The following is a 13,515-nucleotide window of genomic DNA, read 5'->3' as shown; positions in this document are numbered from 1 at the left end:
TGAAGAGGGTAAGGGACCAAGAAGACAGCCAGTGTTTTGGCCCTTGCCCTGCAAGGTCATCCAGGGCCGAGGAGAACACAATGTCTCATGGTCCTGCACCTCCTTCTGACTGCACTGCCCTCAGCACCCATCCAGATCCCCACCCCAAATCACACACCTTCACTCACATCCTCAAACTGTAAACTGACTCCAGCTCTCGGACTCTGTGCCAGCCCTCTAGAAGCCCGATGTGGACAGATAAAATACAGGGCCGCTCTGGCTACTTTGTAGCAAAGCTCCTTGAAAGGAACTTTTGTACTTCCTGTCTTTGTTTCATAGTTGCTTCTGGGACTCTTTCCAACCAAGCTTTCCCAACCATCAGCTGACCAAAACTCACAAAAGACCTCCATGTTACCAAAACCAGAGAGGCCTTTCCTGCTATCTTAAAGCAGCAGCCTTTGCCATGCTCTTCTGCTTAGTCTTCCTGTTTTCCTCCTAGCTTTCAATGGCCTCCACCAGCTTCTCTGTTCATTTGCCTTGTTGACTGAACTCAGGAACTAAATCCTCACTCCAACTCTGAGAAAATCCGAGCCTTTGTTCTATTTACAGGTGATGGGACCAAGTCAGGGAGGAAGCAGACGACTCACCAGGCTTGTCAATGGTAAAGCCAGAAACTATCTATCTGTCTCCCTCCCTCCCTCCCTCCCTCCCTCCCTCTCTCCCTCTCTCCCTCCCTCCCTTCTCCACCTCTTTCCCCATCCTGTCCTCCATCATTTCACCATCCACTCCTCTAGTCCCCTGTCTCTATGACTCCCGATCTCCCCAGTGCTTCCCCACTCTGGCCATCTGCTCCTTCACCTGCCGCGCCCCACATGTGAGCCCCCGTCCCCTCCTAGTAGACACCCGTCATAGACGTCATCATCATCCATGTCTCCCACTGTGGGGAGGAAGCTGGGGAGACAGCAGGAGGCAGACACACTGGCACACAGCTTGGGTCAAGACATTTACTCAATGCTTTCAGATGTGGCCTCAGTGGCTCAGCAAGGGGGAGGGACAGGGAAGGGACACACAGGGCATCCTTCAATCACTGTAGCTTCGGGAAGATGCAGCTCTTGAAGTGTCCATTGCCAGTTCTGACTGATCAGCTGGAACTGCAAGAGACAGACACTTAGCTTTTCATGCTGCAGACTAAGTACCCACCCGCCCACACTGCCTCCTCCCCCACTCCCCTAAAGTCTGGTGTCCACTCTCCAGCCTCACCATGGGGAGAAGTCCTGTGCTTCCCATTTCTCCATTGATGTGTTCTCCTGAGAGCCAAACTTATCATTGGTCTGGTCCCCATCGAAGTTTCCACAGGCCCCACACAGGATGCCCTCATGGTCATCACCGACCATCACATCCAGATGCCCATCTATTCCAAGCCGGACCTGGACCCCTCCCTCCTGGTGGACCAGCATGGAACCATCAGGGAGCCTCTTCACAGACACAGATGTTAACACGCTAGCTGGGAGATCCACTCGGAGACCATTTACCTGGTGTGGGGGAGGGGAGATGGAGAAATGAGACCTGAGTGACAGAAGAGCAAAGGGACGGGCAGGCGATGATGGGGCCTGGAGAGGAGCGGTACATGAGGGATGGACAGGTGGGAAGACAGCTGGAGCTGTGCATGCTTATGCTGCTCTAATAAAAAATTAATTAATGTGTACGCTCATGCCCTGATACAAACGTGGAGGTCAGTCAGGAGTTAGTTGTGGGTTCCAGGGATCAAATTCAGGTCCCATTAGGCTTGGTGGCTCGTTTCCTCACTAAACCATTTCACCTGCCCAATAGCGACTTACAAGTTTTGGGAGGATATCTTTCTGATACATTGATTAGGATAGAAAGAGGAGGAGTGGGGCATGGATCAAAGTTTCTCCACAACTTTCCAAGGTCTGGTGCAAAACATTCTGTACCAGACAGAGAAGCAAACCAGGAATTCCAGATGTGAAATATTAAATCATAATGTTCAAAGGGAACGACCCTCCGGGTTGTCTGCAAGTAACTGGGTCTCCAGCAAATGCAACCACATCAGCTCTTCTTCTGGGCTTGTGTCTGAATGAAGGTGACGATCTCGGCAGTGTAATAACCATGTGGGAAAACTCCAGTTTCTCGTCAAAGGCTGCAGACTCAGCAGCCTTGTGACTGTCTCCCAGCGTCTGTTTGTTCTCCCCAATGGGTTAAGCTTTCTTATGTTAGATTCCCTGGTGAAACTCTTTGGAAAGAGATGTTCCCACTCTTTCTCAAATGTTGATCCATCGAATCTCTCCCTCATGGAATTGCGAATGTAGGTACAGAGGTAGGAAAGACAGACAGATCTCAGAAAACAGAAGGGTGGTGGGAGGGAGGAAGGGAGGGAGGAAGGGTCAAAGAATGAGTAGGTGCAGACGCTGGAAGCGAGGAGGGGAACAAGGGATGACTGCAGCAGAGGACACAGAGATGCAGCGGATGGACAGTCTTGCTGGCTACAAACTCTGCAGTAAGAATTGGTTGAGTCGTTTCAGTGACCCAGCATGGTGCCTTGAGAAGGCTGAGCTTATTCACAAAAGTCAGGATTTCCTGGTACCTCCAAGCTGTCAGGCTGTGGTCTAGGTACTGGCAGGAAGTGGTGATCTGGACTGCTCTCTCATGATGGTAACAGTGGGAGCCATTTTTGTCCATGTCAGGCAGACAGTGCCAATGTAACCAGCATCACTGGAAACTTGAAGTGATGCTTATATGAACTTCCCTGAAGATACTTCCCAGGCTTTGTCATGACTATTGTTGGGGGATTTAAGGACTCCGTGATTCCAGTAGGGGACCCTTGGGAGCGAGTGCCTGAGTCTATAGGATTGTACTAGGTGGCTCCTTCCTCTTGCTGGTTTGGCCTCATGTCCTTTTCACTGTGATCTTTTTTAGTTATTAGCATAACTATATGCCGAGTCCTCTGAGGGAATCATGGCGCCTCTCTGAGAATGGCTCAGGGGGAATCCTGATATGTGACCCCAGCCTGGCCAATTATAGCATGCTATGCTTCAGATTTCATTGACTAATTCCAGTATTGGGCACATGGCATACACCAGCCTCATGAGATGCATCACAGGGACTTCCGTTAGATCACTTTGTACTAAGGTAGCAAAGGTGGCAGACTACAGGCCTGAGGCAGACGCTGGTCATCTTTGCTCTCTGGGAATGAAGCTGAACAATTGGTCAGCAAGTCTGAAACCTAAAGGTGTGAACTGACAGGGTAGCTGGGGTTTCCCAGATATGGACCCAGTCCATTCATTTCCCCTAGGGCAGTTTGTGTTTGTTTCCTGCCACTGGTAACCAGCGGAGGCTTGATTAAGACCAACAACAAAGCTATGCTGTTACTTAGTGTAAGAACTCAGGCCAAGGAGAGGGGCCCAGGCTGACCGCTGGAGACAGGTACAAATCCAGAAAAAGTGCAGAGACCTAGATGAGGGAAACACCACAAAACCACTGGATAGCCAGGATGAAGGATACCGTGATAGGAAGAAGGAAAGCCCAGGGAAGACGTCTGTGCCCTCTGTGCCCAGGCTTACCCACACGTCGTTGCTTTGGGTCACAGTCACAAGTCCATCCTGGAAGAAGATGTGGACTTTGTCCACGATCTTGTCATTGCCATCACAAGACTGGACATCAGCAACCACACGGTACCAGGGCACAGGCTTCTGGATTCCCGGGCAGAGAGAAGAAACCTCATAGACACCAGGGGAGCTGATGGCATTGTAAGCCCCATCGAAGGTGGTGAGGTTGGCCCCCACAGTGATGGAGCAAACACCTTGGGCAGGCTGGCAGCTCCGGACTCCGTCTTGGAGCTTACAGACTTGGCCAGATGGGCAGCTGGTTGGGTGGCATGACAGGCCGGTGCTTCCGGAGCAGCAACAGAGCTGACTGCAGTCTGAGGTCAACAGTGAGGAGTTCACCTGTGCACAGAAAGGGGTGGATGGTGTGCATTCACACAGGCGAGAGATGCCGTGTGTCCTCTCCCCAACGGTAGTCTCAATGGCTCTAAGAGGTCAGGCAATTCATCCGGTCACCACTCTGTCTCTGCCTCAGATTGTGCCCAGTTATTGTGGGAACAAGCAGGAGTTAGGCCAACCGGAGAATGAGAGACCACATGGCGATAATGTTACCGAATCTAGGCTATTTGTTATGGCTTGAATATGGCTTGTCTACCTGAACCCATTCAGGAGTTTATTCCTCAAAGTGGTATGTATAAAGAGATTGGAAACTTCATTTTTAGAAGTGAGGACTCCGCGGGGTGATTAGATTAATAGAGTCACCAAAGTAGAACTCCCAGGATTGACACATGGTGGCCTTTAAAGGCTAGGGAGGGGCTACACCTTGACAGAGGCAGACACACGCTCCTGCCATGGCCTCATGCAGAGGGGGCTTCATGAGCGCCCGCATCACGAGTGCTCTTTAGACTTCTAGCCTCCAAAACTGTGAGCTTTATAAGCCCATTTCCTCCATGAAGTAGCTTGCATTAGCTGTTTTCTTACAGCGACAGAGTAAATTCATGAGCCTAGAAACCAAGCAAATGTCACGGGACCCATCAAGTGAGTATAACACCCAAAAGCTAAGTGAGGAGAGAGCAGAATCCTTGGCTCAGACTAGAAACACATGGCTATAAGAACCAAATAAAACGGGCCTAAGTGACCCATTAGACGTGATCTGTAACGCTGTAAGAGCTAACTATATGTGTAAGGGTGGGCAGTGCACCCCTACAGGGTACAGGTAGTGACAGCACAGATACATGCATTCCCATGTGTAACAGGCCCCCATGTAAGAGAAACCATTCTGACCTTAGAACCTAGCATGTAGGCCCTGAAACCTGCCAAAATGGAAACAAAGACCTAATCCATTGAAGTCCTGGTCCATAGTTCCAGAAAATTCCCTAAATGTACTGACCTTGCTTTCTGGCTTCTGCAGTTCTGCTTCTTGCTAACTGAAGTGTGACAACCAGGATGTGGTTTTAGCACACAAAAGAGACAAAGGACTGCAAGACTCGGGGCTGCATGATTTGGACAAGTTCCCCAATGCAGATGCGGCTGACAGTAAAGACTCTGATTTCAGCTTTGTGCATGTCTGCATAGTGGCTCCTGCAGGACTCACCCCAGTCACACATCGACCTCCCCTGAGTCTCATCCCTCACCAGCTGCTCCTTCTCCATGCCCCTCTCAGGCTCCCTTGGCTCTCAGAGCCCCGACTCTGGTCCTAGGCTCTGCAGACAGTTTCTCTTCTACCTCCTTTCACTCTCTGGTGAGGTCATCAGACCCAGAGAGAAGTAACTGCTGTAGCCGACTTTACTGGAACAGCTGGTGAACTATGGTTAAAATCTACAGATTAGATAACAGTGTGGAGTCAACATTACTTTCCTGGTTTTGATAATTGTCGTCTGTCATATAAATAAATTTCCTTATTTTTAAATGTGAGATTAGGAGGTAGATGCTCTGGAATAAGCTAGAAGGTAAAAGAAGGGGATCAGCACTGGTCTGGGGCGCACAGCTGATTGTGAGAACACTGGGAGGCTGCCGAGATAACCTAGGGGACCCTGGACGACTGCCAGGAAACAGTAAGACCCGAAGGAAGAAGAGTTTGGCTCCCTTTGCAAATGGCAGACATTGTCTAGGCAGTCTCTGTAAAATGGGAGGAACAGCCAGCATATCTATCTTGCTGGACTGCTACGATTAAAGATGAATTAACATTTCAAACAAACTTGGCCACACAAGGAGCTTTCGAGAAGCATCAACAAGGATAAATTAACTATTAAATTCCAGATCACACTGTTGAATGTTGGCAGCTGAGCCACCCACTGCACTGCTATAGATTCTATTCTCGCTGAATGTGATGTACGGGAGGATGATCCTGTGCTCACTGGGTACCAACTGTCCTGAGCATCAAATGTGTATGGAGCCAGGATGCTGACCCAACCATTCTGCAGGTGAAGAAGTTCAGAGAGGGAAGAGTAGTGGAGGAATGATCCCACACCAAAAGATAGCAATTCCCAATTCCCGGGACCAAGCATGCTACCTTAAATGGAAATGTGTGTTTGCGGTGTGATTAATGTTGTTTAGATGGAGAATTATCCTGATTGTCTAGGTGGGGAATCCCGTGGACACTCATTAAAGGACTATACAGGGAGATGTCAGGTCACCCAGAGAAGTGATAGCAGATGCTGGAGTGGTGTGGCCAAGCCCAGGAATGACCAAAGCCACCAGAGGGTGGAAGAAAAAGGAGTAGATTTTCCTCCAGAACCTCTTAAGACAGTGTCAGCCTTCCATCGCATTGACTTTAGTGCAGTGAGCCTGACCCTTGACTCTTGGTCTCCAGAACTGTGGGGAATTAAGTTCTCTTGCTTTGACCTGCTCAGTCTGGGGTGACTCAGTACAGCAGACACAGCTGGGGAAAGGTGATGGTCCCCATGCCCCACCCTTGAACAGAGACCCAGAGCACAGTAACTCTGAACAGCCCTCCAGCTTCTCCACCCGCACTGCCTGCTTGGAGTCCCTGCTCACCGGCATATAGTGGCCATTGTAGGTGCAGCCGCATTGTTGGGCAGGAACACACACACCCTGGGAGAGCAGGAAGTGATCATCACACTCACATCCTTCAAAGCAGCGAGTGCTGCATTGGGTGAGGCCAGCGAGAGCAGCGCAGGAGCCCTTGCAGGAGCTTGTGCAGACAGAGTAGTGGCTGTGAGCAGGACACTGGAGAGCTGTAGGGAGAGGAGGCAAGGGGGTCACGTGTGCTGTAGGATGCTGATGGCCTGCATCTACTGAATCTTAGGTCTGGGATGAGTGATTATTGTAATCTGGATGTGAGGTACCCCCTCTCCTCATTCACAGAAAAAAGAGTGGGTCTCCAGCTGCTGTATGCAGTGACTGAGAGGCCTCTGACCTAGTCAATGGATTCATGATTTGCACAGCGTACCCACAGACTCGACAGCCTTTGGTGAGACACATACTTAGTTGTATGTAGTTTACTAGGGTTCTATCTTGTCTCTGGTTTTCCTTTTCTTTCTGATTCTTGGCTACCATGAAATGGGCAACTCTGCTGGTCATTGCTGTGGGACCATGATCTCTATCCTGTCACTTGTAGTTTAAATAAACGCTGATTGGCCAGTAGCCAGGCAGGAAGTAGAGGCGGGGCAACCAGGCAGAAAGTAGAGGTGGGGCAAGGAGAATTCCAGGAAGAGAAAGATTCAGTCTGAAGTCATCACCCAGACACAGAGCAAGCAAGATGTGACTGCCTCGCCAATAAAGGTACCATGCCATCTGGCTAACACAGACAAGTATTATAGACTAATATAATTTATAAGAGTTAATAAGAAGCCTGAGATACTAGCTAATCAGTTTATAATTAATGTAGAACTCTGTGTGATTTCTTTGGGATTTAACGACTGCGGGAACTGGGTAGGACAGAAACCTCAGTCAACAGGTCATGCCCTCTCTTCCATGATCAGCCTCAGCACAGCCCCCCTTGACAGACAAGTCACCCCCACACAGAAACCTGTGAGCCCACAAACCAGAGCAAAGCCACCCTCCTCTTCAGATGTCCAGGTACTTCTCATGGCCACAAGGAACTAACACAAAAATTGTTAAGAAGATGTAAGGCTGATGTTGTGACTCTGGCAATGTGACTCACATGGGAGGTGTTTGGAGAAGTGGGCTATAGAAACCTGGAGCTCGGTGAGTGGAGTTCACAGGAATTCTGGTGTGAGCTCAGAACAGATAGTATGTTTGAGAGGTGTCGGGCGGAAAGCTCCACCCGACAGAGGACATACCAAAGCTGCAGAGCCTTCCGCCTATAGCATAGTGCTCCTGGCCGGTTTTGTCAGGTTTATAGTCAGTATCAAGAACAAAATCAGAGCATAAATATTTGACAAATGGTTTCTAATGAGATCAGAGGTTCTAGAATGAAACCAGGAACATTGAACTTGGAGAACAAGGACCATGGTCTGAGGATGTCTTGGGAGTCATCAAGACTGGGCTATCATAATCTGAAAAGGGGGAAGTGTGAACTTGAAAGACCTTTCCCTTGAGGAAAGAGAGCAACTGGGACACCTTATTCACTCAGGGCCACCTCGATGCTTGTTTACCCAGAGTTAATTTCACTACGCTCCCAGGCACTCCCAGATGACTCAGACAACTGTCTGAGCTGGTGATAGACACTGAAGTCATCTGCATGGAGGTGAGTTTGTGAAAATGTGGAATGCAAGAGTTATGGGGGCCAGTGGCTTCTACCCACATTTTAAAAATAACCTTGAGAGGCCAGGCCATGGGTAGCGAGGATGGGATCTGTATGTGGACCCCTGAGCGGGTGAGGCAAGAGCTGTGAGAATGAAGCTGAAGATTCCAGGGAGTTAGAGAAAACAGGGATGTGGGGCATGTGGAGGAAAGCAGCAGGCAAGAAGTATGACAGAAAACTGGGCAGGAGTAGAGGCACTCAGGAGGCAGAGGCAGGCAGATCTCTGAGTTTGAGGCCAGGATGGTCTACAGAATGAGTTCCAGGACAGTCAGAGCTATAGAGAAACCCTGCCTTAAAAAACTAAAAAATGAAGAGGAAGAAGGAGGAACGAGAAGAAGAAGAAGAAGAAGAAGAAGAAGAAGAAGAAGAAGAAGAAGAAGAAGACAGAAGCCATGAGGCCTGTAGCTGATAAGGCCTATAGACTATGGGCTCCCTCCCACACTCTTTGGAGCTCACACTGTGTCAATATTTCCCCTGCTAGGTTTTGATCTTACTTTGGTTCCATCTTTCCCTTATAAGTGTCCAATCTTCCTTTTTAGTACAGGAATGTGCACCCCATTATACCAATGGATGTTGGAAATGTGCAATTGTACTTTGTTTGTTTGCTTGCAGAGGCACACATCTAAGGGTCTACATTGAGTCTTGTTTAGACTCTGGATTCGAACATTTAAGCAATGTGGGAACTATAAAGACTTTGGGGAGTTTTGGAGATGACACAGTTTTCGTTATGACATGGATATGAGTCTGCTGGTATCAGGGGTAGAGTGTTTGGAGATGAACTGTTCCCCCAAAGACTCATACACTGAAGACTTGGTCTTCTTGGTGGTCTAGTGATTGACTGGTACTTGAGTCACAAATATCTGAACTTATCAATGGCCAATCCACTGATGGATATATGGTTTTATGTGTTACTGAGGAATAATGGAGATTTTTGGAGGTTGGGCTTGGTTGAAGAAAGTGTATCAGCTAGACTGAGCCTTTCAAGAATATCTGTTGCCTGCTCCCGGCTTTGATCTCTGTGCTGTCTGGTCACCTCTGTCTGCTTCTGCCATAACCCCATCCTACCTCAGGCTCAAGCGTGCATTCAGTCATGCTGAACACAAATGACTGACACCTTGAGCCGATGTAAATCCTCAAAAATGGTTGCTTTCAAGCATTTGCCACAGCACAAAACCTACCACAATGCTGCAGGGGACACAGCGCTGAGGACTCTGTGCTAAAGAGCGTGTGTCCAGTGGGATCGACAGCTCGAGTGGCCATGGCTGGTGGCTGGTTGAGAACATCAGATACAGGCTTGAATGGGATGGGGAGTCATAGGCCGAGGCTTGAAGCAAGGAGAGTAGAAAGATAGGCATAACTCTGGGCTCTAACTAAGCAATATCAGAGTGGTGTGGCTGTCATCGGATGGGCACTGGGATAGAGAAGAAAGATCGGGTTTGGCATAAAATGCTGTACTCAGATTTAAGGATCACCAGGAAATAACCCAGGAGGCAATGGAAGTCCAGAGCTGGAGATAGTGTCTAGTGTTATCACTGGGACAGTTGCTATGCTGTGGAGGGGTTGATGGTACTGTGTTTAGTTCCAGCCCTCAGGAGACTGAGGAGAAATGACTCTGCCATGAAACAAACATCAGCCTTGTCATGCAGAGTCTGGCATGACTTGTCCCTGTCCTGCAAACTGGAAAGAGGTGTGTGGTCCAGGATTGGGGGTCTATCGGTTGCCACCATGTCTGTGGGAGGGGTCAGTGAGCCACAGCTCAGGACTCTTGTGGGCTCTCAATCCATCCAACTCCCTTCCAGGTCACTGCAGGAAGCTGAGAACGGCCCTGGGAAGAGGTGGGTGTGAGCTCTGGGGAGAGTGGATTCTTGACTAGAGTCTGAGACCCCCCGGGTCAGAAGTAAAGAGGAAAGCCACAGAGGATGCTGAGGCAGGGCTGGAGGAGGCCCTGTCACAGGCAGGGATTTCTCCATAGCCCAGAAGGTTCCAAGAGGGGTCCCCAGACACTCACGGCAGAAGTCTTCTGTCCTCCAGGGCTGCACGGTTGCACCAGCTGCCTGACAGGCTGCGGTATAGGCTGCCAGGCTTTGACAGAGGTATGTTTTGTTGCCCTTATTGGCACACATGTCATATACACATTGGCGGAAGTATTCCAAGGGACTCAGAACCTGGTGGCAGGCCGCGAAGGGGCCTTTGGCGTCCTGCATCTTGCCGCAGGCTTCGTTTTTCTCATATTCTTTTGTCTCCTCTGCCAAGCACACAGGACAGCCTTGGTCCCCACAGCCCTCACCACAGTCTGGGGAGGAGCCTGGAGCTCGCCAGGCTTCTCCAAAGGCCTCAGTACTGGAGGCTAAGTCTCCATTGGGCAACACAAAGTCGTCACTCCAGTTCCCATTGAAGTTCCCACAGAGGCCACAGATCTGTCCACGGAAGGAACTAGGGATGGACATGAGGACATGGGCATCGCCGTCGAAGAGAACCTTCAGCCCATTCTTGGTCTGCAGAATCATATTCCGGCCTTCAGCAGTCACGGTCACACGGTCTACAGTCACGGGTAGGACCACAGCTTCGTCATCCACTGTCACCTGGGTGGAAGAGTCAGTTGGATGAGGGGACAGCAACTCAGTTTAAGGCACGTCCTCAATTTTCTGCACAGAGCGTCGTCTGTCTCAGATCTTCTTTGAAGAACTAAGTCCCTTTGAAGCTAAAATCAGGTCCTGTTAAACTCCCAGGATGGGGCCATGACTACAATAGACTCTGAGGTGGAAACTTTCACCCACAAACCCAGAACTGTCAGGGCAGGGCTGTGCTGTTCCCATACTTTGGAACTCTCCAAGCTCTACTGAAACTCTAGAGGGTGAGACCAAGGTGGGGTCCTGTCCCTACCAGAACTCTAGAAAGGTTTGTGTCTACTCACCTGTGGGTCATGAGCCAGGGCCACAACATGGCCTGCAACGGTAACCACCACTCGCTGGGGTTCACCTGCCAGGTTTTTCTCAAGCACAATGGAGAACTCCTCATCTCCAGGTTTCGGGTCACAGACACTGGCCAAGACATAGGAGCAGGAGCCATGAAGATCATACACCCGTCCATCGAGAGTGACATAATGGATGCCCCCATTGGCCAGGCATTGGCCACAACCAGAGGGATAGCAGGCCTGAATACCGTTCTCTATCCGGCACTCCTCATAGGGCTTGCAGTCTGAGCCTTCCTTGCAGGTGACCTGCCCATCTGCCCCACACTCACAGAGCCGCTCGCACTCAGGGCCTGGGTAGAATGTGGCACCCAGCTGGTAGTAGCGTCCATTGTAGAGGCAGCCACACTGGCCCACGGGCACACAGGTGTCACCACTGAGCACGAAGCCAGAATCACAGGCACAGCCTTCCCGGCAGGTGGTTTCACAGCCCTCTGGGGCCAAGAGGCTTGGGCAGCTCACAGGGCAGGAGTCACCACAGAGCTGGTAGTGACTGTTGGCAGGACACTGGAGGGCTGTGGGGACAGAGCAAGGGAGAGTCAGGCAGAGGCAGTGGTGGCAGCAGGAGGCCTAGTGTGTCAGAGCCTGCCTGAGATGAGCCGGGGCCGCTGGATTGCTATGGGACGTGACGTAGGACATATGACAGGGGCACTGATTTGGGAGCTCAGGTGTGGGGGTGTGACCTCGTCTTCCTGAGGAGGGTGTGCCATGCTGACATCTATGGCAAGGGACTGTCTGGGGGATGCAACTACATGCATCTGACCAGAACAGACCAGAACCGACCATGGCTGCATCGGGGTGCATGACTAGGGACCCATGTGTGTGGGAGACCAGTCACCTGCCTGAAGAGAAGGAAGATGGTGCCAACATGACTGGAGCACCGGCTGGTCTCTCAGACAGCCTCCGTCTCAGGGTGTGACCCTGCCAGTGTGTATGTGATTGGGTGCCATAGACAGGGTGCCCCTGACTCAGCAGATCTGCCTGAATGTGCTGCCCCCACCTCCTGACTCAGTCTGCTTGGATCTGCCCAGGACAGGTCCTGATTCCAGCTGAGGGGTCTGACATCTGACCAGTGTGTGGCAGGCAGTGTAGGGTCTCACTGGGCTCTCTGACTACTCTTGTGTGTGTGGCAGTGGTCCAGTGTGGGAGATGGTCCAGGGGCTTCCGACTGGGCATAGCTCCCTTGGCCTCTGACACGCACTCCTTGCTGAGTAACTGTCAATGGTCATATCCAAGTCCACTAGCAAAATGTCCCTTCCAGAGTGGTCTGCACCCAGGCTGTGTGACTTTGAGTGTGTAGCTGGGTTCTTCCCTACCCCACTGGTGGTTTTCAGTATCAGTGCCAGGATGTATCTCTGACAGGAGGTGGAGGAGCTGGGCCTTGAGCTTCACTAGAACAACAGGACTCTTGTCTTAGAGCCCCTGCAAAGAGTTGGGGGAGACCCTGTTTTTGTGGAGCTGCAAGGGTCAGTACTCACGACAGAAGTCTGGCTTCCTCCACTCTCCAAGTTGGGCTCCAGCAGCCTGACAAGCTGCCACATAGGTGGCCACGGCAGGACAGAGACCTCCTGGATGGCCCTCAGCTTGACAGGCATCCAGCAAGCAAGCCTCGAAGTACTGCATGGGTGGCAGGAGGCTGTGGCAGGGTGCTAGTGGACCTGCGGGGTCTGAGATGATGCCGCAGGCGTTGGGGCCACTAAAGGATTCCTGTTCCTTAGGTGTGCAGGTCTCTGGGCAAGGCTCAGACTCGCATTGGTCGTCACAGCCTGGGGCTCCGCCCACCTTCCAGCCCTCAGGTTTTCCATCTACATCTGTCAGGTCATCCTTGGGATTTTTGTTGTAGTTCCCACACAAGCCACAGAGGGTGCCTGCATAGGCTGCAGGCACGTGCAGGCGTACAAAGCTGTTGCCATCGAAAGTCAGGGAGAGCCCTGCTGCGGTTTTCACCACTACATCTGCTCCACTTAGGTAAATGCTCAGTCGCTCGTCCAGGTAGAAGGGCAAAGCAACGAACTCTCCGTTCACCTACAGGGGGGAGAGAGGTGAGAGGCGCCGAGAGTTTTGCGTGTTTCCACCACTTATAAGATAAGGGATTCAAAGTAGGTTACTGCCCCTGCTATTTTAAGAGTAAAGACACGTGGAGTCATGGACTTTTTGTTTTTGTTTATATTATTTGTTGCCTCCTGTAATAAGGAACGACTAGTGTAGGCTAGGCTTCTACAAGTCTCTGCAACCCTCCTACCGCTGTCTCTAAGAGCTGAGTTAACAAAAGTGAA

At 50.7% G+C, this 13,515-nt stretch overlaps 1 protein-coding gene across 3 annotated transcripts in view; it reads right to left on the bottom strand.

The window, feature by feature from the left end:
- The window catches only part of LOC121449124 (Fc fragment of IgG binding protein), a 75,653-nt gene that overhangs the window by 38,608 nt on the left and 23,530 nt on the right, over positions 1-13,515 (bottom strand). For 2 of the 3 annotated variants that reach the window (XM_041653349.1, XM_041653347.1), the window contains exons 14-19: positions 12,718-13,264; positions 11,183-11,754; positions 10,277-10,850; positions 6,537-6,736; positions 3,558-3,941; positions 1,240-1,511 (exon numbers count right to left, since the gene is read on the bottom strand). In XM_041653349.1, coding sequence (XP_041509283.1) covers positions 1,240-1,511; positions 3,558-3,941; positions 6,537-6,736; positions 10,277-10,850; positions 11,183-11,754; positions 12,718-13,264 — 2,549 coding nt within the window. Of the gene's footprint in view, positions 1-969; positions 1,131-1,239; positions 1,512-3,557; positions 3,942-6,536; positions 6,737-10,276; positions 10,851-11,182; positions 11,755-12,717; positions 13,265-13,515 lie in introns of those variants that run through there. The other variant, XM_041653348.1, reaches the window with a different exon arrangement.

The sequence above is a fragment of the Microtus oregoni genome, unplaced genomic scaffold, assembly GCF_018167655.1.
Source record: "Microtus oregoni isolate MIOR12 unplaced genomic scaffold, Mior012 000006F_ref0000085, whole genome shotgun sequence".
In the NCBI taxonomy this organism is placed as follows: domain Eukaryota; kingdom Metazoa; phylum Chordata; class Mammalia; order Rodentia; family Cricetidae; genus Microtus; species Microtus oregoni.
The sequence above is the reverse complement of the archived record's forward strand: the minus strand, read 5'-3'. Positions and strand labels throughout refer to the sequence as shown.